The sequence below is a fragment of the Microcaecilia unicolor genome, chromosome 3 (genome assembly GCF_901765095.1).
Source record: "Microcaecilia unicolor chromosome 3, aMicUni1.1, whole genome shotgun sequence".
NCBI lineage: Eukaryota > Metazoa > Chordata > Amphibia > Gymnophiona > Siphonopidae > Microcaecilia > Microcaecilia unicolor.
Window position 1 is genome coordinate 153,909,097 of NC_044033.1, and position 27,642 is coordinate 153,936,738.

The window sequence follows — 27,642 nt, forward strand, 5'->3', positions numbered from 1 at the left end:
GCTTAGAACTGTGAGGTAATAGCAGGATAGAAATCTAATTTACCATTATAGCGCTTTAAACCTTCATTTTGGTTTTGAGTTATTTGAGGCTTTTCCTTCCCTGTTTTCATTATAAGCACATTAGAGTTCCATACTGTTATACTTTGTCTCATTAATCCATGCTTTTGAATATGCTCTGTAATTTTGTTCTTTATAACAGTCTCTGCCATTTTGCCCAGCACCAACATCAGGCTCACTGGTCTATAATTTCCTGGATCACCTCTGGAACCTTTTTTAAAAATCAGTGTTACATTGGCCACCCTCCAATCTTCTGGTACCATGCTTGATTTTAAAGATAAATGACATATTACTAACAATAGTTCTACAAGTCCATTTTTCAAATCTATCAGTATTCTGGGATGAATACCATCCGGTCCAGGCGATTAGATACTCTTCAATTTGTCAAATTGCCCCATTACATCCTCCAGGTTTATAGAGATTTCATTCAGTTTCTCTGACTCATCAGCGTTGAATACCATTTCTGGTACTGGTATCTTTCTCAAATCTTCCTCAGTGAAGACCGAAGCAAAGTATTCATTTAATCTCTCTGCTATGGCTTTGTCTTCCCTGAGTGCCCCTTTTATCCCTCGGTCATCCAGCGGTCCAACTGATTCTTTTGCCTGCTTCTTGCTTTTATTATACCTAAAAAAACTTTTACTATGTGTTTTTGCCTCCGACACAATCTTTTTCTTCAAAGTCCCTCCTTGCCTTCCTTATCAGCGCTTTGAATTTGACTTGCCATTCCTTATGCTGTTTCTTATTATTTTCAGTCAGATCCTTCTTCCATTTTCTGAAGGATTTTCTTCTAGCTCTAATAACTTCCTTCACCTCACTTTTTAACCATGCTGGCTGTCGTTCAGTCTTCCTTCCTCCTTTTTTAACGCACAGAATATATTTAGCCTGGGCTTCCAGGATAATATTTTTGAACAGCATCCAAGCCTGATGTAAATTTTTGACCTTTGCAGCTGCTCCTCTAAGTTTTTTTTCACCATTCTTCTCATTTTATCATAGTCTCCTTTTTGAATGTTAAATGCTAATGTATTGGATTTCCTTTGTGTACTTACTCCAAAGCTGATATGAAATCTGATCATATTATGATCACTTTTATCAAGTTGCCCCAGCAGCATTATCTCTTTCACCAGATCATGCGCTCCACTAAGGAATAGATCTAGAAATTTTCCTCCTCTTGTTAGATCCTGTACCAGCTGCTCCATAAAGCTGTCCTTGATTTCATCAAGGAATTTTACCTCCCTAGCATGCCCTGATGCTATATTTATCCAGTCAACATTGGGTAATTGAAATCACCCATTTTTATTGTGTTGCCCAGTTTGTTAGCCTCCCTAATTTCTGATAACACTTCTACATCTGTCTGTTCATCCTGGCCAGGTGAACAGTAGTACACTTCTATCACTATCCTTTTCCCCTTTACACATGGAATTTCAATCCATAAGAATTCGAAGATGTATTTGTTTCCTGCAGATTTTTCAATTATTTGATTCAAGGCCCTCCTTAACATACAATGCTTCCCCTCCACCAATTCGATCCACCCTATCACTACGATATAATTTGTACCCTGGTATGACAGTGTCCCACTGGTTATCCTCCTTCCACCAGATCTCAGAGATGCCTATTATATCTATATTTTCATTTAGTGCAAAATATTCTAACTCTCCCATCTTCTTAGGATCCTTGCATTCGCATGTAGACATTTCAAACTATATTTGTTGTTCCTATCTACATCTTACTAACCATTCTCTTAGGAGTCCTATAATGACACACTTTATGACTGGCAGCTTGGATATAGCCTTGATAATCCAGACAGGACTCACTGGGCACACTGGAAGAGGCATCCAGGCTTTTTAAAATATATCACTGCCAGAATATTCACAGCATATTTTTCTTCCATACAATATTTAAAACCATTTAACTGGTCAGGAATGGCTCCTGGCTTGTTAAATGGCACTTAACAGGCTATCCAGCTATCTTCTGCTGAATACTGGTGGTTAGCGCTTAGCGAATAACCGGTTATATTGCACATTATATCCAGCTATCCACTAATATTCAGTGCATCACCAGCTAAGTTTGGTGGCCAAATTAGGCTACTGAAATAACAGGCCTATCTTTGGCTGGTCTCAACTTAACTGGCCAGCGCTGAATATCAACTTGGCTGGTTAAGTTGAAACCGGCCAAAAATAAACCGGATATTCAATGATGGTCACTGGAAATGGCCCAGCATTGAATATCCGAGTTCAGCACCAACTGCTGGAGGCAACCCGGCTACCTCCCATGGTCTGAATAAAGGGCCCCTTATATATAGTTACCAAAATAATTGCTTCTTACCTTTGTAGCTTTGTCCATTGAGACCATATGATGCACCACCAGTGGGGATGAAGCCTTTCCCTTCAGGACACATAGCACTGAATTCATCTGGTGAGACAGAAGAAAATTAAATAGAGGAAGTGTCGACAAATAAAAGCTTCAAATAAAATTTAGACCTGGCAAAATGGATCAACTACTGCAGGCCAGAAAGTGTATCACAAATATGCATAATCTACACATCCTAATGCTATTGACTAAGCCCTGCAGAAATCTCAAATCGTCGCCCATGAGATTTTTATAATACATAATTCATATACACGCATACCCCCTTATTCTATAACAGGTCACCTAAATTTAAGTGCCCTTTGCACATTTAAATTTATTGAATACTGCCATCAATGTGGGTAAGTGTACACTTATGGACATAAATGGTAGATGTGCACCTGAGCGCTATTCCATAATTAGAGGGGTGGTAGGGCTGACATTTACGTGGGATATTTAGAGAATATTGTAAGTTATGCGTGTAAATGATGCATTTAGGCATGGTCATTTACACAAGCCACAGAACTATTATATATCTTACATTTAGGTGTGATCATGCTGGGTTATGCTAGTATTCTTATAAGAACACTTATGCACATGTGTCCTTATAGAATAGGCTCATTACTCATATTATTATGGCCACCTGTTAAACTGTTCGTGAGCCCTTGTGCCTAGGCCGAGGCTTAGGAAGGACCTCGACAAAAGCCTAGGGTAGACCAAACAGGCGCTAAGCAAACCTACGGCCACGAAGCCCCGCACACTCAGGACAATCCACTAGCACCACCAGAAAAGCAAGATAGACCACTCAGGCGGGCTTCACGGCTGAACGGGAACCCACTCGTACAGAGTCCAAGTGTACGGGCCTCACGGTCGAACTGGAACCAAGTCATACACTAGGGAAGGGAAAAAGAACAATGAGGGGTCCCAAAAGGGACTGGAGCACATGCAATGCACACAGCGCTAGCTAGTGACAAAAGGGAAGGGTGACAGACAAAAAGCTGGCAGGTATAGGCTAAGACCAGAGGAAGAGAATGCAAACACAGACAACACAGAAACACAGATAGCAGAGGCAAAGCCCGCAGGGGAAAAAGGAAAGCTGAGGACAGAATGGGACACAGATTCTACAAGAGCAAAGCTCCATAGGAATACTCTAGGCTATGGAGGAGTGGCCTAGTGGTTAGAGCACCAGTCTTGCAATCCAGAGGTGGCCGGTTAAAATCCCACTGCTGCTCCTTGTGATCTTGGGCAAGTCACTTAACCCTTCATTGCCTCAGGTACAAACTAGATTGTGAGCCCTCCTGGGACAGAGAAATATCCAGGGTACCTGAATGAAACTCACCTTGAGCTACTACTGAAAAAGGTGTGAGCAGAATCTAAATAAATAAATACATACATAAATACAGCACTCAAATGCACTAAGCTGTGCAACACAGCACTCAAGGGAAAAGGGAAGCCACTCAAGGAACACTTTAGGCTGTACCATAGCACTCAAGGGTAAAGGGAAAGCACTTATAGGAATACACAAGGCTGTGCTACACAGCACTCAAGGGTTAAGGGAATCTACTCACCAGAATACACAAGGCTGTGCTACACAGCACTCAAGGGTCAAGGGAATCTACTCACCAGAATACACAAGGCTGTGCTACACAGCACTCAAGGGTCAAGGGAATCTACTCACCAGAATACACAAGGCTGACCATACAGGACTCAAAGGTAAAGGGAAACCACTCATAAGAATACACAAGGCTGTGCCACAGAGTCAAATAACAGACACTAGAGAGAAAGAGGAAAGCAAGCAAACAGGGAAAGCTGCCTTTACATACACCAATCAGATAAGGAGCAATGCTCACAAAAATCAGGAGACAAACACAGCAGACAAAGAGTTAAAGCAGGCTAAAGGGAAGGACAGCTTTAACACGCAAGCCAGGAAGAAGCAGGGCTTACACTGCAGTCAAAGGTTTAAAGCTAACAAAGGAGAAAAACAAACAATGTTCTTACCAGAACTCAGCAGCACACAGAGACAGAGTAAACAGAGCACCCACAGGTGCACGGAAGCAAGGTAATCAAGGAAAGCAGCTAGGCTAGGGAAACAATCAAGCATACGCTGGGAACAACCAGCACACAGAGAAGCTACAAGCAACAAGAAGAGTAAGCAAACTCCAACGGATGCACAGTGTGCTACCAGCACAGACAGAGAGAGGGCAAGAGGCTCAGCTGACAGGAATCAATGCTAAAACATGGGCTGTAGGGAGAGATAGGTTTAAATAGATCTGACTTTTGATGTCTGCTGCCTCAGATATCAGCTCAATCCTTAACAGGCCAATCAGAAGCGAGTCCAAGTCATTCCCCTGCCAGTCTTAGCAGAATCATAACACCCCCCCTAAACAGAGGCGCCCTGTTATTAGGGCATACGGAGCTGAAATTCACTGATTTTAACTGAGAGGTAATTGGACAAATCTTCACTTTTAAATTTCCTGCCCTGGCCATTTATTGTCTGGTTAAAATGTAATTGGTTATCTTGGGCAGGAGTGGTACAGTTATTATTTACCTGGCTAATACCAATATTCAGCACAACCTGATTAAAGATAAACTGGTCAGAAACATTGCTGTGCAGTTAACTGTAGCCAATGATCTTCAACATCACACACTTAACCTGTTAAAACCTTGAATTGATGGTTAAAGATAACTGGATTATTTATCCAAGGAACGTATCTGGTTATGTTAAATAGGATTGCCTGTGGCTGAATATAGGTCCTTTATATATTTATAGTGTCATGGAATGACATGTAATAACCAGGCATCTGGGATTCAGAATATTTAAAAAGATTTTCAAATAATTGCAATAAACTCCAAAAATCCACCCCCTTACCCCCATCCCCCTCAACACTATTGTATTACCCTATTGTATTACTAGATCAAACCCTAGGGCATTAATGCACCCATATTGCCTAATCCACCCGTTTCTTTCCAGTGTCTATATAGGTGCCATCACATGTCAAAGGAAGCCACCTGACAGCGGCCTAAAGCCATCAGAAGATACATGGTATACCACTGGTCCAGCTTCAACACCACCTTTTCGAGGCTGGGACCCAGGGGCATTTTCCAAGTGCTTGCCACCACCACTCAGTTAGTAGCACACTGTATTAGCTAGATACACTGGAGAAACAACTGTGTATCTATTATCTTTTGCATATTGTTATTGCTTTTTACTGCAATAAAGGTTTGTTAAAAAATAAAAAGATAATTGCAAAAAGCCAAAGCTTCAGATATTAATCTGTTTTGATTTTTAGGTTGGTGGAAACTACAAATAGCAAGACACATGTGGGCCGATACTGAAAGAGAATTTTGCATTCGCCAGCAAGTGGTGTACACTTAACACCCCAACCTTTAGAAAATGATATGGATAATGTGCTGTTTCAATTTCTAATCAGCCAGATATTGTCCTTAGAATTATGGGCTGAGTTAGGGAAGGAGTGGAGGAATCACTACCAATTATTCATTTAGCAGAAATATTCAGTCACTAATCAGATAAGCTAGTTTAGGTCTGTATAACAAGCTGGCCTAAACTAAACAGACAGTGCTAGCATGCTCACTGAACAATATGTGAATTCAGTGCTGCTACCTACATAGATGACGGTGTTGAATAAACGTATTAATTTCACTGCTGGTGCCATGCTTACGTTCCTGATGTTTTTGAGCTAAAATTTAAGCCATAATGAAGAATGGGATAGAGCTCCACAAAACTAGATTCCTCTCCTTACCAGATCCAAAGACAGGGCATGGGAAGATTTCACAATTGTCTCCCCAGCCTGCACCCAAAGTACAGCAGCACTCTTCCTTGGTCACGTTGGATGTCAGCACATTGTCACAGAAATTGGCATCATTTAGATTGTAGTAGCAATCTTTCTTTTCACCGTCAGATTGTCCTAAATGTACATAAGAAGAAAAGAGCAAAAGTTGAAACACTGAAATCCCACAGCAGATAGACTCTGCTATCTTTAAAACTCCCAGAAGAATGCTTACTTAAAGAAGGTAAAAGCACAGAAGTACACAAATGTATTTTGTTTTCACAATATTTTTAATACGAAGGGTTATACTAACGTTTGGAGCTAGCCTGACAAAGCCCGATGGCTGAAATTCTGCCCTCCCTCCCATGCAGCTCAATGGACAAAATGTATCCAACCAAAAAAAACAGCACTTTCTTGAGGCATGGTTGCATTTTGGAAACAAACGCCAATATTCCACACTGGTCAGCTAAAGCTATCCCAGTAACTCTGATCAGTATGAGTAGATTAAGTTGATTGTCCAGATGAAGGAAACCAGACACAATTGTCTGGTTAATTTTACCTGGCCATGGCTGGATGGAATGAAGGAATAGCCCTAGTGGTTACAGCATTGGGCTAACAACCAGGGAAGCCTGGTTCAAATCCCATTGCTGCTCCTTACGATCTTGGACAAGTCACTTAACCCTCCAACTGCATCTTGGTCCCTAATGCCACTTCCATTTTATTTCTAGCAAATGTATATAACCAGTCTTGTAAACTCCTCCTCAGTCCCTTGCCCCCTAGGAGGAGAGGACACTTCAGCCCTAGGGGCTGGAATAAGAGAGCAATCAGACTTAGGAATAGACTCAACCAGTAAAAATCTTTACTGGTATCTCACTAAGCCAATACAAAATAATTGTTCTCTCTGGAGCAGGTTGTCACACAGAAAAGCCAGGCGCAAAGACTGAATAACAAAACTGCTCAGCAAAACCTTCCTAACCATCATATATATACTGTTGTAAGTTTTGTTTCTCCTAAATCATGTGATTTCTCCTAAACTAACTTGTGGTCATATATGGATTTTCCTGTTTCCTTCCATTACACAATATAGTAATATACAAAAATGGCAATTTCCTCCATTGTATCATCTTCTCCTACTTGTGTTCACATGTACACTTTGTGGCCATTGTAATCCCTTATCAGTAAAGTGTGCTCACAGCGTGCCAAAATCATGGAGCAAACTAGTATGAAACACCTGATGGCCTTCCTCTCTGAACACATATTTCTGTTGGAACATCATGAACTTTGCAGGGTCCTCAGTCTCTCATCACCATCAAAGTTATATCCATTTGTACCTGCCATATATGGGCTGCACAGCCTCATTTCCTCCTGAGGTTCTCCTTGCATGTGATTTGTACTTTCCATTTACTGATAAAGCGCTCCTGCTTACATGCAGCTGCAGGGAGAAACTAAAAATATGCTGACGACAGCAAAGCAAGGAAAACTGAGGGCTAGCAGAGCCATATTACAGGCCTAATATAGGAAGGAATACACAGTCTCTAAGGCAGAGCTTCCCAAACTATGGGTCACAACCCCGAATAAGGTCATGAAATCTGTATTTGGGATCATGACTTGGGCAGGCCCTGCATAAAGACCTCAAATCGGCCTGTTTAATTCTGGGTGGTCACACTTTCTATAGCCACTATAACAGGATTGTGAGAACAGACAGGGCAATTCTATAACTTGGTGCCTCCATCTAGGTACCTAGGGGACACGTGGCTGGAGCCTGCTCTATTAAGGAACCTAGGCTCTTAGGTTCCGTGACCTGGTATGTAAGCACCTAGCATTTAATCACTTGCACTCATGTCAGCCATAGCGCTGGTATGAGAGCCTAAATGAAAAAGAAGTGTGTGTAACTTACAGCATTCTGTAAGTTATGCATGTAAGTGGGAGCCTCACCCATGCACCAGACTTGCAAATACAGGCTATGGAAGTTAAGCGGGTATTTACAGAATAGCGCTTAGGTGGCATGCTGTCATATACATGCAGACTGTATATTATTAATTACATTTGTACCCCGCACATAGCAGGTTCAATGCAGCTTACATAGTAAATAGAATTACAAAGTTTTGAATGCTAGTATCCTAAGTATTTGCACATAAATGTTAGTGCCTAGGTTATAGAATTGCCCACAGAATGTTTGATAAGTGCTGCTTTAAAAGAACTGCAGTATCCTAATTACTGGTTAAAAAATAAAGGGCCAGAATTTTATTTATTACATTTATAACCCACCTAGTAACTAGGCGAGGAACAAAACACATAATAAAATAATATAAAATACAGACAGAATAATAACATATTAGAAATGGCTTCTTTACACAGATACTTCTCATCAACTGAGATGAAGGGATTTCAAAGAATAAGGGCCAGATGCACTAAACTTAACGAGCCTTTAACGAGCAAGTAGTAAACCCTGGCATGCACTAAAGACTTCTCTGAGCCTTTTTACGACGACAGTAGCAGCTAACAAAAACGGAATGCAGATGAGCAAATTGTGTAGAAACCCTATTGTAACGAGAGGTCTGTACCTGTCATTGGGGCTGCGCGGGATTGAAAAACGTCTATAAATGTTACAAAAAAAAAATCGGGGAAAAAAGTGCTCGTTAGGGACGTCCTTTATGGACGTGCTTCACTATATATAAAAAAAAAAAAAAGACGAGCTGTGCCTATGGATGTCCTTTATGGATGTCCTTCACCCCCCCCCCCCCCCACCGAGATCGCCGCCGCTCCTCCCTGAATAGAAATAACAGCTTCCCGCAGCCCCGGCCTCCCCACCATCCTCCGCCCCCCCCCGAGGCCCCGCCCCTGCCGCCCCACCCCTGAGGTCGTCACCACCGCCGCTCCCCCCTGTATGTCCAAATTTGTGTGAACAATGTTTGGTGACTTTTATAGAATTAGGGGAATAGTGCAACTCTTCCCCTATCATTGCGATATAATTTGTACCCTAACACAGGGGCCTTTTTACAAAGGCATGTTAGGTGCTATGCGTGTGCAGCGCGCACCTAAACAAAACTATCAAAAGGCAACTGCGCACCCTGGCGGTAATTTTAGATTTACCTAGATGATTATTTATTTCCTCTCACGTGGGTCATTTCCGGTGGTATTCAGCAGTTGGCATGCACTGACCTGTCACCACGCATGTAGCGTGTGAGCCCTTACCACTAGATCAATGGGTGGCGTTTAGGGGTCAGACCGGTTTTGGATGCACACCGGTTTCAGTTTTACCACATGCCCTTTTCCCATCCCATTAAAAAAAGCCCTTTTTTGCACACGCAGTATAAACTGGCCCAGCGTGCGCCCAATATACGTGCCTACACTACCGCACTGTTTACTGTGGCTTAGTAAAATGACCCCACAGTGTCCCATTGATTGTCCTCCTTCCACCAGGTCTCTGGTATTTTCGAAACCTATCTATGCAATTTGTCTGCAGTGTGTCCAAATCACAAGGGAGCGTGTTGGAGCATTCCAATGGCGGGATTAGGGTGTGTCTAACACTTGGACGGTTTACAGCCATAATGGAACAGGACTAAAACTAAGATGTTTTGGTCTACACCTGTTCTCAGAACAAATAAGGCACAAAAAGGTGCCCTAAATGACCAGATGCCCACTGTAAGGAATCAAGGGTGACTCCCCAATACTCCCACAGTGGTCACTGATGTTAAAGTCAGGTCTATTACAGTAGCATGTAGGTCCCTGGAGTAGTGTAATGGTCGGTGCAGTGCATTATGGAGTGGGAGACCCAGGGTCACACTTGTGGTGGAAACTGTGACCCCCTCCCAAAGTCCCCAAAAGCCTACTGTACCCACATATGGGTGACCCCTTCACACATAAGGGCTACTGTAGTGGGTACAGTGGGGGACAGTGTAGTTTGGGTGGGTTTTGGATGGCTCAGGTGACAAGATGCCTCTGGGCTCCTTTTCTTAGGTTTTTTTTTCTTTTACCTCTTGTCATTTCTGAGATATTTCCTTATTTTCTTTCCACCCTGTTTACTAAGCCACGTGGCAATGCCGACACAACCCATTCAAACTGAATGGGCTGTGTTGGCATTAGCGCATGGCAGCCACTAGTGTGGCTTAGTAAACAGGATGGGGTCATTTTCTTTTTCTTTGTCATGTAGTTTATTTCATATTATACTTTTTATATCTTATGCATTTTCTTTATCTTATTTTCTTTATTTTATCAGCATAGACCCCTGAGGAAGGCTTTATTGCCGAAACACAGCCCATGATGGCTCAAGATTTGTTTACGCATCTTAACATTGGATCAAGATTTGTCCATTTCTTTTGTTCAACTTTGGAGAATAAAGGTTTACTTTCTTGTCACTTTTGGATGATTGCCATCCTGGAAGCCCATTGGTTGTTTTCTTCTACCCTTTTCGCCTTTCCATGTGATCACTGTAGAAGTTTTTTGTTTTGTTTTAAAGTATACACTTACCCATGCATGCAAACAAGCAGTGTGGAAATGCTGGTGCCCAGATATAGAATTACAGTGATTGTGTTTTATAGTAGCATTGAATATACATAAGTAAAATGCCGCGGCCGGTGTTTAACTTAATCCAGTTGTTGTGCCAGCTAAATGTGTGTGTGGGCGTGTGTCGGAGTAATAGCAATCAGAAAATATACAAATGTCTCATGACTTAGAACTGCAAACAAAGTCTCAGTTTGTGGGTACCTGGAGACAAGTTGGAGAAGCGGCACTGTCCTGTCATAGTGTCATATTCTTGGTTTTCATCGGAGCACAGGCACAGAAAGGAGCCCTCCACATTTTCACATAGGGCATCACCGCAGATGCCACTCAGCACCTCACATTCATTCACATCTGCAACACAAAGTATATGCCATTTTAGGTGTGCTCCTGACCACTGCCAGGTCTTTAATATTCTGTCTCTCCCATGAACTGTTAGCCTGAAAACAGAGAAGATCCCTGATGAGCAATTGCAATTTTGACTGCTACTGAAATTAGCTGTATAACTTAAGAAATGAGCTGGGTCTGTACTTTCAGAGCCTGAAAAAATCCTCTGTAATAGTTTGCAGATGGGTTACTTTTAAAGGGAAATTATATGCCTAAGACGGTCCTTGTTGCTTCTGCCTCCCCTTCATAGAAGTGAAAGTATGGGACCCTAAATTTTAAATCATTTTCCACACAAAACTGAAAGGGGTGGGAAGGCAATTAACTGTGCAAAATTTCACAGTGACTTACCAAACTGTGGTTCCCAAGTACAACAGTTTAGTAAATCCTATGTAGTGTTGTTGTATGTTGCTGTGGCTGACAAATATTGTGTCATCAAAGCCACTGCTGAAACCCTCCCCTCTGTCCAATGAAGTCCTGGTGGTGTACGGTACAACACGCATAAATATACACTTGTGCTTTACCAAGATTTACACAGTAACTTTGAATTTCACAAAGTGAATGTTAAAATCTTAAACTCTGCCCAATTTGCCTGCTTAAAATACATTTAAAATTTGTGTAATGTTGCTGCCTATTAGAGCCTGACCGAAACCAGGATTTTCGGTTTCTGCCAAAACCGAATCTGTAACAAAAATTGGCCGCTCAGTTTTGGTAGAAACTGAAGCAGAAAATGAAACTGCTCCCCCTGGAGCCGGACCCAGACCCACACCCACACCCAACGGAACCTGAATTTGAGACTGGTTTCTGTGCCAAATCTGAAAATGAAACTGAAATTTGATCTGCCTCTACTGCCTATGTATACTTTTAAACGTGTAGCAGTCACATTCTTTTAGAAACAGCACTTTCTTCAAACTCATTTTACTGTGGTCATCAAAATAGGAAAATATTGCATTCTGCTGAACACAGATTGTAAAATAAAAACTGAAAATGTGCTGTTAGTAATAGAGGAAAAACAACATAATACAAATATTATCCAGTAACACTGCTTAACTGTCAAATAATCCAGTATTCTATAGCACAAACTGAAGGGAATTCAATTATGTTCACTTCTTTTTACATTCACTGGTTAAATGGAGAAAAGATTACATTTTGTCATACTCATCTTTCAATCAATGTACTACAAAACAGAAAGAAGAAAAGTAGGAAACAAGAGCAGTAAAATTTGGGATGTGCATTCATTTGAAATAGCAAGGAAAATAGAAAATTTGTTGTTTTTTTCCCCTGTGCTGTCAACAGTCTGCACTATTCTGCAATAATATATGCTATCCCCCTCATAGGTGATATGAGCACGTTTGCATTTAAGTGCTAGTTTGATGTCAAGTGCTATTCTATTACAGACATGCACAGCTTGCTTACACATAAATGCCAAGGATGCATACATGTGGATGGAGCATAAATGACAGGGGCATACATGTGGGTGGAGCATGGGCAGGGCATAAGTGTGGCTTCAACTTACATGTGTAACTTACAGAATACTATACTATAAGTTTTGTGCTAAAGTGCTGCATTTAGGAATACGTATTTATGCCTGGTATTTATGCTACTATCCTATAACTGAATCTGGGCACTCAAATGTTGTTATAAAATTCATCTCAGTGTGCCACATCTAGGCGCTTAACTTTTGCACCCAGTTACAGAATTGCTCCCTATTTAAGCACTAACTCTCTAAAAGGAGTTTGTTGTATATAATTAGTTTGTGAGTGTCCCTTTAATTGTGGGAAAAACCCCACTTATATTATATTACAAACAATTGAAACCTCAAATCTCCAAACAGGAAAAAATACAAAAGTATTTATACTATCCTTGTTATATCAGGAGTAAATTAATATCACTGGTTTCTTGAGAAGGACAAAGAGAAAAAAATCCCAGAAGCAAAAAACTCACAATTAGTGAGAAAAAGCAAATGGGGTGAAAAACTCTCTTACCTTCAAATATTAACCAATAAAGGGGCACTCACCCAAACTAAACCACAACAGACCAATCCCAGCCCTAAACTTGCAAAAAGGCTAACTACGGAAAACCACCCCTATCGGAGGACACGGCAATCTAAACAGTTCATTAGGCAGGCATTGACTTAAAGTTCCTCATGCTGGCTTTTACTGTCAATCAACAAACTATCTCCTCTAAAGTTTGGTACTTAGCTTTAATTAGGCAAGTATTTTTTCAAACAAAAAAGAAAAGCGTTAGTCCTTCAATTCTTCCACCAAGCAAAAAGGACATCAGCCCTTCAACAAGAGCGCCTTGTTTCGCCAGTTTTATGGCTGCTTCAGGAAGGGCGCTTCCAAAGATCCACCTGGAGTTGAACACCGCTACAATACAAGCTGAATCTGTGTCGTCGAAACATAACAAAGGTGGAGCAGCTACAGATTCGACGACACAGATTCAGCTTGTATTGTAGCGGTGTTCAACTCCAGGTGATGTCCTTTTTGCTTGGTGGAAGAATTGAAGGACTAACGCTTTTCTTTTTTGTTTGAAAAAATACTTGCAGGGCTCCGGAGCCCCTTAGAAGGAGTGTCGGCTTTCAGCATTTACAGCAGCTGACAGGAACTCATAGCTTGCTGTAGCCCACAGTCCTTAGCAATTTACAGCAGCATCAGATACCATCAGGATTTCGGGACTTGAGACTATCTGCCTAATTAAAGCTAAGTACCAAACTTTAGAGGAGATAGTTTGTTGATTGACAGTAAAAGCCAGCATGAGGAACTTTAAGTCAATGCCTGCCTAATGAACTGTTTAGATTGCCGTGTCCTCCGATAGGGGTGGTTTTCCGTAGTTAGCCTTTTTGCAAGTTTAGGGCTGGGATTGGTCTGTTGTGGTTTAGTTTGGGTGAGTGCCCCTTTATTGGTTAATATTTGAAGGTAAGAGAGTTTTTCACCCCATTTGCTTTTTCTCACTAATTGTGAGTTTTTTGCTTCTGGGATTTTTTTCTCTTTGTCCTTCTCAAGAAACCAGTGATATTAATTTACTCCTGATATAACAAGGATAGTATAAATACTTTTGTATTTTTTCCTGTTTGGAGATTTGAGGTTTCAATTGTTTGTAATATAATATAAGTGGGGTTTTTCCCACAATTAAAGGGACACTCACAAACTAATTATATACAACAAACTCCTTTTAGAGAGTTAGAGTATTTCAATAGAGTTTGTTTTTCTCCTATTTAGTACTAGAGTGTCCCTATTTAAGCAAAAATATGCACTATTTTGAAACAGTGTTCACTGAATAGTGTGCACTACTGCAAAATAATGTGAACTATTGATAATATAAACCTGAAATAAATAAATCAAACAAAATTAGAAATACCATAAACAACACAGGAAACTAAACAAAACAAAAAATTTTTTGCTTTGCACATCCCCTAATAAGAATTATGTAGTCAGCTTGGAAGGACACAGATACCTGCTAAATAAAGGGAGACAAAAAGACAATGGTGTGATGTGGGAAAGCAAGTGATAAGAAAGAGAAGCAGCTTGACTTTCAAAGGCTTAAGCTTGAGACCATGAGAGGCTATTCACACCATAGAGAAGTGACCCGTAAGAGCCATTAGTGCTCAAGCTCTGTGGTGATGAAGCAGCTGTAAAACTCACCCATACACCCTTGCCCATTCTGGGGGTCCTGAAAGCCCTGGTGACAGAGGCAGCGGTAGGAGCCAGCTGTATTCTCACAGAACCCATGAATGCCACACTGCGTACTATTCACACATTCATCAATATCTGAAAATAAGACATTTCAGTATCAGACTTACATCATACAGAAGGAAATGGGTAAATACATAATGCCATAAGCAGACACCAAGACAAAATGTAGGTAACAAAGATACACTATTAAACACAGGGGATCCTAGGGGATATATAAAATCAGAAATACACACATACTTTTCCAGCCCATCCAAAACACACCCTCTTGGAAACTGTATGTGCTGCGGATCTTCGCGCATATGTAGCAGTTTTTCTAAAATTGCTATTTACACACCCTGGTCAGCTACATGTGTAAATATTGTGCAAGGCTTCTAAAATGACCATCTTAAGCTGACATATTTTTGCTCCTTTGCTTGTAGATTACTTATCCCAACATTCTAAACAAGCAGAAAGGAAGCAACTGTTTTACTGAACAATTTACCCCACATATATATGGTATGGTTAGGGTGGGCCTGAAAAGTATGCATATATTTCTGATTTACCAATAGTAGTACATGCATCCTTTAAAGAACTAGATATCAGCATTCACACCTGGGCCGAAGCAGGCATAAATGTCAGCTAAGTGCCTGTTTGGACCTGGGGTTTGCATGAATGATTGAGGGAGAAATGTGTGTACCCTCCTTAGGGTTACCTTATGTCCTGATTTACTCGGACATGTCCTTTTTTTCAGGGTATGTCCGGGCAACCAGACGGGTTTTCCCAATCTGCCCGTTTGTCCGGATTTCTGGACAAATGGGCAGGCTGGTGGGCGGGCCGTCCTATAGAACGAACGAGCAGATTGCTAGCCTCCCCTCACCCTTACTTACTAGTGCCCTGGTGGTCTAGTGACCTCTTCCACCTTCAGGGCAGGAAAGAGCCCCCTCTTTCCTGCTCGGAGCGCTGCCCTGCATGCATCCTTCCTGTTCTTGATCCTCGGCGGTGATTCAAAATGGCCGCCGAGAGTTGAAGTGACCTTGCGAGACTTCAATTCTCGGTGGACATTTTGAATCGGCGCCGAGGATCACAAACAGGAAGGACGCATGCAGGGCAGTGCTCCGGGCAGGAAAGAGAGGGATGTTTCCTGCCCTAAAGGCGGAAGAGGTCACTAGACCACCAGGGCACTAGTAAGGTAAGGGGAGGGGGGTGACAGGGAGGGGGGGTGACGAGGAGGGGGGGTGACGGGGTATTTGACAGGGTGGAGAGGAAAACATGACAGGGGGCGGAGCGAGGGTGTGAAGGGGGGGTATGTGATGGGGCGGGGCATGTTCTCCTTTTGGGGGGGACAAAAAATGGTAACCCTAACCCTCCTGTGTTTACAACCACCTCTCAAAAATAAAAATTAGGGTTTTGCAGCTTGCTCCTTAATTGAACATCCACTCTTGTAAAATCTGATACTTAACATAACAAAGGGGGGAATTCATGAAGCAGCGTTAGGGCCTTAATGCACCACACATTAAGAGAATTAGTGTGCGCTAAATGCTAAAAGCCTACAGGTATAGAATGGGCTTTTAGCATGCACTAAGGGAGTCTTTTACTAAATGGCGGTAAGCCTAATGCGCGCTTACCACTCACTAATCCAGAATGGTAGCCCGGCGGAAGTTCCCACCCCTAGCATGCCCCACTTCCGGTGCTACAAAAATATTTTAATTTTTGTAGCGCCAGTGTTTACCTGGCAGTAATCGGGTAGTGCTGTCTGGTTACCGATGGGTTAGAATGGGAGCCCTTACCGCCATCTGAATGGGTAGCGTTAAGTGCTCCCCCCCTGAAATGCCCCCCAAAGCACAGGCCCCCTTTTACCGCAGGTGGTAAAAGGATCCCTCATTCCTTTAACAAGCATTAAGGCCATAAGGTTGCTTGATGAATTCCCCCCCAAAGTGATGAATCTTGCACAAATAGGTTGCAAAATCCACAGCTTCAACATGATGCTGGCATTCATTTATTTATATAATTACATTTGTATCCCGCTAATCCAATGTCTTCAGTCAGCTCCAATATTTTACACACAATCATCATAACAAAACATCATGATATTACATGACATTCCAAAACTACAACATAAATTAACAACAAAGAGTAAATAAAAAAACAATCAATACAAAACAAAAATACAGCTCCAGTGGTCATGTAGTCATTCTATCTAAAAACAGGTCTAGCCGAAAATGTTTTCATTTTGTTCCATTATGGCTGTAAAATGTCCCAAGTGTTAGGAACATCCTAAGCCCACCCCTGACATGCCCCTTTGTGATTTGGATGCACTGCAAATGAATTGCATTGATAAACATCTGCAAAATAGGTTTCAAAAACACTGATTTGGACATTTTGAGAAGAAATTTGTTCAAATGCTGCTTTATGATACTTTCTGTTTTGAAAATGAGCCCCAAAGTAGCCTATATAACTTTGTAAGTCTATGTGATTTGAAAATGAGCCTCATAATGTTCTTTCAACTAGACAGATACTTTGTTCAGACAGGATTCCAATGGACCAGGGTTGGGATGTGAAGCTGAAATATTCGCCACTAATAAAATATCATTGGTATGTATGTATATGTTAATTCCAGACTCTTGGATTAAAATGGCAATAGGGCTTATAAAGATGTTAAACAAAATTGGTGACAGGGCAGATCCCTGAGGTACTCCACATGATAGCTGACATTTCTGAAAATCTTTCTCCACTCTTAACCCTAAAACAACAATTTGAAAAAAGATACAAACCAATCTAAGATTTGACCTTTGAACAAAATGCAACAAAGGCTGCTACATTGGAGAAACCAGTCAGATGCTAAAGAAGAGATTTAATTTACATAGACCCCATATGAAAAATGCCAGTACTAATAAAGATGTCATGCCTGTGGGGCAGCACTGTACAAAACCAGAACACTGTACCAATGACCTCATGGTAAGAATCTGAAAAGGGAACTTTAAAACAATACAGGAACGTAAGACCTTTGAAGTCAGAATGATTAAATATTTTGACACCCCACCAGACAGGACTTAACAAAGATCTGGGTTTTCTAGCCCATTATAAACCATAAAATTGTACTGCTTTGAAAATCGTACTGCTTTGTCACCCTCCTGTCTCCATACATATCTCACCTGTCCCTCTTCCTGTCTCTCACCTATCCACCCCCATCCTGTTAGGCTGTCACTGGAATGCTTTGATGTTTCACTTATATATACTGTCATCTACCAACATTTGCTTATTTCCGATCTGACGAAGAAGGGCAACCTTCGAAAGCTAATCAAGAAATGTAATAAGTTATGTCCAATAAAAAAGGTATCATCTTATTTTTTCCATGTTTTGTTTTATTTTGTTTTATTTCTATTGATTACCTTTGAACCCAAAAGAACTTAATCTTGCGATCAATAATTGATGATCTACTAGATCAAATGCTGAAGCAAGATCTAAAGCAACCATAGTGACCACTATCTAAAATACTCTAGGTCTCGCTCAAAAATGTTGCCAGAATGTCTTGTACTATGATGCTTATGAAAACCCACTTGTCTTGGGTGTAATACATTTGTAGATTGAATATAAGAGATTAATTGATTCCAGTACTATCTTTTCAGCCATTTTTGCCAAGAAGCAGATGCTACAAAATTGTCTAAATTATAGTTTGCTTTTAACATGAAAAGACAATAAACTTTTTTCTTTTAATGTGTGTTCAACAAACTCCTCTTAAAGGTTTTGGATACATGGCATGTGATTATGGCTATTAAACTTAATTTTTCTCAACCACTTTACAGATTTTAAGTGAGATGTTCATTTATACTTGCTTTGATCTCACTTGAGTGCTATTTCTGGCTGTAATGTTTTGAGATCTACCAATTAAATTAGAAACAAAAAAAAAAGAAAGAGAGAGAGAGAGACGGGTCTATAACTTGCAGAGGCCAAAATATCCAATGCTTTATGCCTTCCTTTGGGAGCTTTCGGAGAGGTTATTTTATACAAAAACATATGTACCTATCCTAAGCACCCTGTTATAAAAGTAATCACTTCTGTCCCAATATTCAAAAAAGTTTAAACATTTAGTAGTGACTGCTAAATGTATAAAACCCTATCTGTATACAGTATCTTTTCATTTCCATCTTCCAAAATTCCAGACAGCAGCTGTACGGATCAGCAGGACCCAAACCAGTCCAAAACAAGTAAAGTCAGAAACACAGTTTATACCTAATTATTCAACCATCCTTAGGATTCACCTTTGGGTTTAGAAAGCAAAAGCATGTAAGTGTTGGTACTTGCATGCATAAATGCAGGAATTTACACTCTAAGAGTCTTGTTTACTAAGGCGTACTCGCATTTTTAGTGCACGCTAATGCTAGAGACACCCATATATCCTTATGGGTATCTCTAGTGTTAGTGCGTGCTACAAACATTATCATGCCTACAGTGCGGCTCAGTAAACAGGGCCCCTAGACATTCAGGAAAAGCCAATTAAGGAACTGGGTGAAAAAAAAGCCTATCACTACTGCAAACCCTTTGTCCAAACAAGCAGTCAGCAGACAAACCTGCTTCAGAGCAGGTGTAAATGCTGATGTCTATTTTTTAAAGTACACAACACAATTGTTAATTACGGTATAATCTTTTTTCTTCAGACCTCAGAGGTAGACCCAACAACATTAAAAAGTCACCATAACATCGTTTTATATATGGTGATGGGGTTCATACCCATCTCGTCATTGGTCAAAAAGTAGATTATGTTATGCAGATCTATATATATATTTTTTTTTATATTGTTTTTTTTTAATTTTTCAAAAGTTGTAAACTTCAATATCCATAAAAATACGGTATAAACTTGTTGTACTTAGCTTTTATAAACTCATGTCAGCTGAGAAAATAGGGCTGTGCAATAGCTTATGCAAATTCTTATAAAGCTGATATAGGGCTCCACATCGACACGTGTTTCGCCAGCAAAGCTTTTTCAAGGTATGTCCCTTTATGTCTCAAAGCAAGTAACCACTGCTCAAACTCTAGCTGCCAAGTATGCATGTATTGTCATTGCAAAATTGGAAATACATGCATACTTTGTGGTCTCGCCCAAACCATGCCTATAACACACCTCCTTTGAAACTGTGCATGGGTGTGGATCTAAACCTTTAAGTAGCAGCTATCTAAATGTGTAGAGTATTTACATACGTAAAGACCAAATATACCATCTAAAGTAGCCTTCATATTTATATTCCCTGTTTGCATTTAGATAAAAATTTAGAAAAGACAAGAAAATCCAAGAAAAATACAGTACATACATATTCCCAATGTGTTCCAACTTTAAAGCTGGTTCATAGCTAGAGGAAATTACTATATAAACTAACACTAGGTCCCACATAAGACAGCTGTGCATCAGTCACTTGTCAAAACTCTCCAAAATGACAGCTATCATGAATTGCTCTCTCAAAGAATAGCGTTAAACTCCTTAATATAAAGACATATTAGCGTCTTTTTACTGGCGTGCATGAGGAACAGCCAATCTCAGAGGAAGCAATTTATTCATGGGCATGACACGGCCCGTGTTCCAGCGAATGCTTGCGTCAGGGGTCAATCAGATGAAAAAAAATGCAACACAACATGGTAATCCAGTTAGGCTCTTCACATCATAAACAACAAGTATGGATACAAAAGAGCAAATCCGCATCTGAACAGTCTGCTGCAAAGCTTCATATACTGTAAGAAAAAAAACCACAGGAAGCTTTGCAGCAGACTGTTCAGATGCGGATTTGCTCTTTTGTATCCATACTTGTTGCTTATGATGTGACGATCCTAATGGGATGCCATATTGTGTTGCACTTCTTTCATTTAAATGACCCCTGATGCAGGCATTCACTGAAACATGGGCCATATCTTGTCCTTGAATAAACTGCTTCCTCTGAGATTGGCTTTGCCTTGTGGTTCCATCTGTGGCCCTTTACACTCCTATTTTCTTCCTTCCTTAAAAAAAAAAATGAACATCTCAACACAATAAGTTTAAACCTACAACCTTAAACATCCCAAACCACCCCCTCCCTATCTCAGATAGCCTAAAACTACTCGGTGTCATAATTGACCGCAACCTGACACTTGAAAGCCAAGTAAATTCCACTACAAAGAAAATGTTCCACTCAATGTGGAAACAAACGTATAAAACCTTTTTTCCCACAAGATGTATTTCGCAACTTAATACAATCAATGGTATTAAGCCATTTAGATTACTGCAACGGAATTTATGCAGGTTGTAAAGAACAACTAATCAAGAAACTTCAGACCACACAGAATACAGCAGCCAGACTGATCTTCGGAAAATCAAACTATGAAAGTGCCAAACCCCTTCGTGAAAAATTGCACTGGCTTCCCACCAAGGAACGTAGTGTCTTCAAGGTTTGCACCCTGGTCCACAGGATTATTTACGGCGAAGTTCCTGGATACATGTTGAACCTTATAAATCTACCACCCAGAAACAGCACCAAACTATCCTGAACTTACTTAAATTTGCATTATCCAGACTGCAATGGACTTAGATACAAATCAATTTATGCATTCAGCTTTTCTTACGTAAGTACACAACTGTGGAACGCTTTGCCCAAAACTGTGAAATCTATCTACAACCATCTTAACTTCAGGAAGTCACTGAAAACCAACTTGTTTAAGAAGGCCTACCACCCTGACCCAAATTAACTTTCTACTCCCTGCAACACAGCAAAACTATGGACCGTATTGGACTTCTAACACCACCCCCTCTTTATTTCTTTGTTGCTTTTATTTATGTTTCTTATATGCCTACTACTATATTGTGTATTTGTATTTTACCGAACCGGAGCCTGCCTCTACGGTATTGTGTAAGCCACATTGAGCCTGCAACTAAGTGGGAAAATGTGAGGTATAAATGTGTTAAATAAAAAAATAAATAAACCCTGGAAAAACTCCACTCTCATATTGTTAAATATATAAGTATCTAAAGTTAAATTCACCAATCTGAGCAGTCTGCATATGAATTACAAGTCAACTGTTATTAAAATAGTCTTGGGAAAAATCCACTGCCTATTTCTGGGATAAGCATCATGAAATCTATTTACTCTTTTGGGATCTGACCTGGATTGGCCACAGATGGAAACAGGATATTGGGCTTATTGGACCTTTGGTCTGTTTTTATACTTAAAATGCTCTACAATGCAAAACATTAGAACCCTGCAAATGCTGAGAGACAGCAAACACGATTGGTACAGCGCATTTCTTTAATTGAAGAGGGAGATAAAATCATGTACATATTGCAGGAAAACAGATCATTTCACACAGGCAGAAATTCATCTGCTCCCTCCCACTCTGATGGCAAACACAGGCAGGCTGTGTCATTTATCTAGAAGTCAATTCAAAACAGCAGTTGGGGTAAAGAACAGTAGTAGCTCTTCATAGCAAGAATCAAAAAATTCTTTCATTAGTTTTACAGCTCCGTAGTCTATTTTTTCTGCTTTTATAAATGAAATTGAATTTCCTGCTGTGTAGAAACAACAAAAGAGCTGACAAAAAGTTTAGTGAGTTCTCACTCTGTGTGCCCTTTTAGCTTTAAAAATGATCACTTTTTGGTATTACTAAGGTCGGTTGGATTCAGACCAAACACCTTTCTAACAAACAGAAGCTGGGGGGGCAGAGTAGTACAGAAGAGAAGTAATGATACAATAGGCAAGAATTATTGTTCTTGGCCAAGTCATGACAAAATATACTTTAATCCCTTGCCCAGTCTCACTTTAATTTTGCAGTAGACACTAATCATTTCTGAAACTGATGATCAGTACAACATTTAAAAACCTGCAGAAATTCAAATGTGGGCCCAAATATTTCAGATGTAAGGGTGGTATTTATAAACTGTTGGATCAATATTCAGCCAGTGGCAGTCAGCATTCTTTTTAATGCTGACTGTCCATGGCTAAATTATCTCCAGATATTCAGTGCAGAGTCATGTGTGGGCACCAACACCGAATATCTGAAGTTAATTATTTCAGTGCTGGCTCCTGGAGTTCATGTTGATATTCAGCCAGGGCCTGCATTAAACAATTAAGCGGGCCCCGGCTGAATATCGTCTGGGAACCATGTAACATCAACAACAACAACAAAAAAAAACTGTGGCCCTCCGATCTCCCATCCTGTCCCGATTCCCCCCACCCCCTCTCAACCCTTCAACATGCAAGCTCTTTAATCCCTGGTGGTCCAGAAGGCGGTGGGGGCAAGTACGAAGCCCACTGGCTCCTGCCCCTAGTGGCTGCCATTCCAAAATGGCTGCCACACCATGCGAGTATTTTTAGAAAACCAACAGATATAAGTTTCTATCATATGACAGTTGTCATAATTGTAGTTTAAAAAATTTACCAACAAGTCAGTTTCAGTGTCTATGCAGATTATGTTCAGAGTTTGATGACTTTATCCAATGCTATTGCTAAGATATTAAAACAACATTAGTGCATTGTTCAATGCATCGATCATTTTGAACAGAAGGAAATGATGACTGCATATAAACAAGGTAGAAATTTAGGGGATTTGCTTGTCCTCTCAACGATGATTAATCTTGTATCACAATATTTTGTTGCCTTACCAAAGGATCATTTTAAGTGTGGAAAATCTACAGTTTGTTATGTTATTTTGAAAACACTGAAATCTGTACATACCAAAACAAGTAGAACATACAGTATAAAACATTTAACCGTGAATCAATACAAGCTGCATACATTGGTGTGTGTTCATGGAAAAACCACATATTGAGCATGCCACAACGGTAAGTCACAACTTCAAATACTGTCAATTATTTCTGCTATTCACACTATCACAACAAGTTGGAGGAAGGGGAGCATTGATAGGAAGCTCTTGCATTTAGAAGACAAAAATATGTATATATATATATATATTTATTTTACTACTATTAAACTGAACGGATTGAATCAGAATACTGATTTTCAGGTATTCTTATTAACAAATACTTTGCCCATAATTATCCAATTTTTTTCATCAACTTTTTTAGCACACATCACTGTAAGGTAGTATCTTATTTATAGTAGATTTAGACTTCACATTATGTAGCATGAATGCAATTCCTAGATTCTGTCTCCAGTAGTTTTGTTTTGTTATCAACACTGAACTAAAAAGGTAATTGCGAAATACAAAACAATCATAATTTAATGTAATGCAGCAGATGATGCAGTGATTGATACCTGTTGTATCAACATTATTTCCAGTAATGTTTTTTAAAAAATAAAACGCGGTTTACTTTCAAGAGTTCTTTGATGTTTACTCATTCTGAAGTTGAAAATACTGCATGCAAGAGTTTAATTCAATTTTTTATATTTTAATATACGCTTCTGTTTTTATTTTATGACATTCTGAAGTATACAATCTTGTGACATATCATATTGCCGCTCACTTAGCATTTTGGTTTTGGTTTCTATAGAGATTTATGTTTTGCTACACACAAGTTAGTGATTGACACTTGTAGTGGTGGCATCCCTTTGATTATGTCATTTTTCAGCGACATCTCTTTGTGATTGGCATTTGTGGTGATGTCACCCTCTGAATATGTTATCTTTCACAAAGTCACACTAGTGATTCCTGTGCGGTAAATGAAAGGAAGCCCATTCAAATCCTATGGGCTTCCTTTTATTTGCTGTGCGGGAATCGCTAATGAGATTTTGTAAAATAAGCCCTTTATGTTGACATTTATACTGGCAGCACCGTCTACTGATAACATTTTTCAGTGACATCCTTCTGTGATTGACAATTACAGCAGTGGTACCCCTCTGATGGTGTCATTTTTCAGCGACATCCCTTTGTTTAGTGACTTTCTGTGATGATTGTTTTCTCTTTGCCAGTTCAGTACCTTGAAGGAAGTTTTCAAAGCCTTTAAGATACCACGGGTAAGATACACATTTGTATTTTTTATTATGTTTCAGTTTTGTTTATTCATTTGTTTTGATACTTTGAGTGGAGGAGTGGCCTAGTGGTTAGGGTGGTGGACTTTGGTCCTGAGGAACTGAGTTCGATTCTCACTTCAGGCACAGGCAGCTCCTTGTGACTCTGGGCAAGTCACTTAACCCTCCATTGCCCCAGGTACAAATAAGTACCTGTATATAATATGTAAGCCACATTGAGACTGCCATGAGTGGGAAAGCACAGGGTACAAATGTAACAAATAATAAATTCAGTACTATGTAGTTCAGTAGAAAATTGGGCATGTAAATAATACATAAAAGGAGGTCTCTGCAATGTTTTCCCTGATGTCTGTTCAAGAAAGCTTTTATAATTTTTAAAACACTAACAGGCTCTTTTTCAAAAGAGAAAAACATCCAAAAAGTGACATAAAGTCCAAATCAGTATTTTCAAAACCTATTTTTAGACGTTTTTCTCTGAAGTCCATCAGAAGTATGTCCAAATCTTAAGGGGGCGTGCCAGGGCGGAACTTGGGCGTTCCTAGGACTTAGACATTTTTCAGCCATAATGGAACAAAACAAAAACATCCAGGACTAAAACTAGAATTCAACTATATCACTCGCTCCACTGCTATAAGTTACGTGGGTCCAAAACTTTGGAACTCTATTCCTGCCTATATTAGACCTGAAACTTCTTTTGTCAAATTTAAAACTATCTTTTTTCTCTGGTATATCCCTTCCATTCATCATAGTTTGTACCTTTTAACATATCACCAATATTATTAAGACAATCCCAGTTTATCATAACTCTTTGTGCAACTATATCATCGTAATAATTCTACGTTATACTAAAGCAGTAGCAACACAGAATGGGTTTCTCAAGAACAAAAGAAAATAATAAGCAATACAAAAATGCAAGTGCCCTTTTTTTTGTTCTTGCATTATTATCTTGACATGCCCAGACTGTCTAACTTCTCTCAGTCTTAAAGCAATGAATTCCCTCAATACATCTAGCAGGTTTTAGGTACTCAGTTCTTGCTCATCTTACCCTCACATGTGCGCCCATCTGAGGAAACTGTAAAGCCTTGTTCACAGAAGCAGTGATAAGAGCCCTCTGTATTTAAGCACTCCCCATTAGGAGAACAGAATTCAGACAGCTCACACTCATTGATATCTACAAGACAGAGGAAATAAGAGGCATTCAGAAACTTTGATATGAGTGTACTGCATTCCAAAACACAATGAATTATAGTATTAAACTAGCCACCAATAAGTCAGCAATTCAGAAAATTATAGGCTGGACTTTTTCATCATAAAATCAAACTGTTCAGTGAAGAGAACAAACATGTCCTGAATGATCTTCAGAAAATAGTTATCCAATGCATTAAGGCAAAACAATTTTAGGCTGTGAAATGAATCCTATCCAATTATTATGGAATGCATTTAAAAGTTACAAAATCTGTTTTGAGGGTACAAGCAAGTGGTTTCCCATCCACCTCTATGGGAAAAGACCTTGATGAATCAGATCCTAAGTGAGAATGATGGATGACGTTGCATTCAAGGACAAATGGAGGTTTTGTGGTATAACAAGGACCTCCACGGAGTGGAGGAGTGGCCTAGTGGTTAGAGCACTGTTCTTGACATCCAGAGGTGGCCAGTTCAAGTTCCATTGCTGCTCCTTGTGATCTTGGGCAAGTCACTTAACCCACCATTGTCTGATACACTTAGATTGTGAGCCCTCCTGGGACAGAGAAATATCCAGTGTACCTGAATGTAACTCACCTTGAGCTAGTACTGAAAAAAGGTGCAAGCAAAATCCAAATAAATGAATAAATTGCTCATCCATGTAAGACACCACACTAAGATGGCCATAGGCAGCAATTAAAACAACCATATTTTGGTTTATTGCACCGTCTACATCCTGCTTCATGTGAAATTATTTCAAAGATTCCATACGTTTACAAATATAGTTACAATACCTCAAGGCTGGGTGCACTTAAAGATAGTGAGTTACAAAGGGCAAATTCATTCAATTGCTCCCTGAAAGTATGTATGCATGCTATGTTGATAAATACAATAAAAACAGTAATTTTATAACAGGTTGCTTAGGTTTGAAGGACAAACAGGTGCCTGTATCAAGCTTATTTTATAAAGACACGTGGAGGCATATTTTCAAAGCACTTAAACTTACAAAATGCATAGGTTTTCGAAAGAGAAAAACGTCCAAAAAGTGTGATAAAGCAGCATTTGGACATTTTTCTTCTAAAATGTCCAAATTGGTATTTTCAAAACCTATTTTGCAGACATTTATCTATGCAATTCATCTGCAGTGCATTCAAATTACAAGGGGGGCATGTCGGGGCATTTCGAAGGCGAGATTAGGGTGTGCCTAACACGTGGATATTTTACAGCCATAACGGAACAAAACCAAAACATCCAGGACTAAAACTAAGACATTTTGGTCTAGACCTGTTTTCAGAATAAAAGGTGCCCTAAATGACCATCCAGCTTATAATCGAAAGTGATCGCTGGCCATCTTCTGACACAAATCGGGAGATGGCCGGTGATTTCTTAAAAGCGGCGAAATCGGTATAATTGAAAGCGGCATTTTTGACAGCATCGCCGCTTTCCCGTCGCATCGCCGACGAAAGTTCAAGGGGGGCGTGTCGGCAGATTAGCGAAGTCGGGGCATGGGCGTGGCTACCAGATGGCCGGCTTTCGCCGATAATGGAAAAAAAAGCGGCGTTAAGCAGTATTTCGTCGGGTTTACTTGGTCATTTTATGTTCACGACCAAGCCTCAAAAAGGTGCCCCAACTGACCAGATGACCACTGGAGGGAATGGGGGATGACCTCCCCATACTCCCTCAGTGGTCACCAACTAAAAAAATAAAACTAAAAACCTTTTTGCCAGCCTGTATGCCAGCCTCAAATGCCGTACCCACCTCCATGACAGC

The 27,642-nt window shown here is 40.0% G+C and overlaps 1 protein-coding gene across 4 annotated transcripts in view; it reads right to left on the bottom strand.

Moving 5' to 3' along the window:
- The window catches only part of LTBP1 (latent transforming growth factor beta binding protein 1), a 565,328-nt gene that overhangs the window by 61,810 nt on the left and 475,876 nt on the right, over nucleotides 1-27,642 (bottom strand). For all 4 annotated transcript variants that reach the window (XM_030196510.1, XM_030196508.1, XM_030196509.1 and 1 more), the window contains 5 exons: nucleotides 25,736-25,861; nucleotides 14,717-14,842; nucleotides 10,896-11,042; nucleotides 6,162-6,326; nucleotides 2,380-2,466 (listed from right to left, as the gene is read on the bottom strand). In XM_030196510.1, the coding sequence (XP_030052370.1) occupies nucleotides 2,380-2,466; nucleotides 6,162-6,326; nucleotides 10,896-11,042; nucleotides 14,717-14,842; nucleotides 25,736-25,861 (651 nt within the window). The remainder of the gene's footprint in view (nucleotides 1-2,379; nucleotides 2,467-6,161; nucleotides 6,327-10,895; nucleotides 11,043-14,716; nucleotides 14,843-25,735; nucleotides 25,862-27,642) is intronic.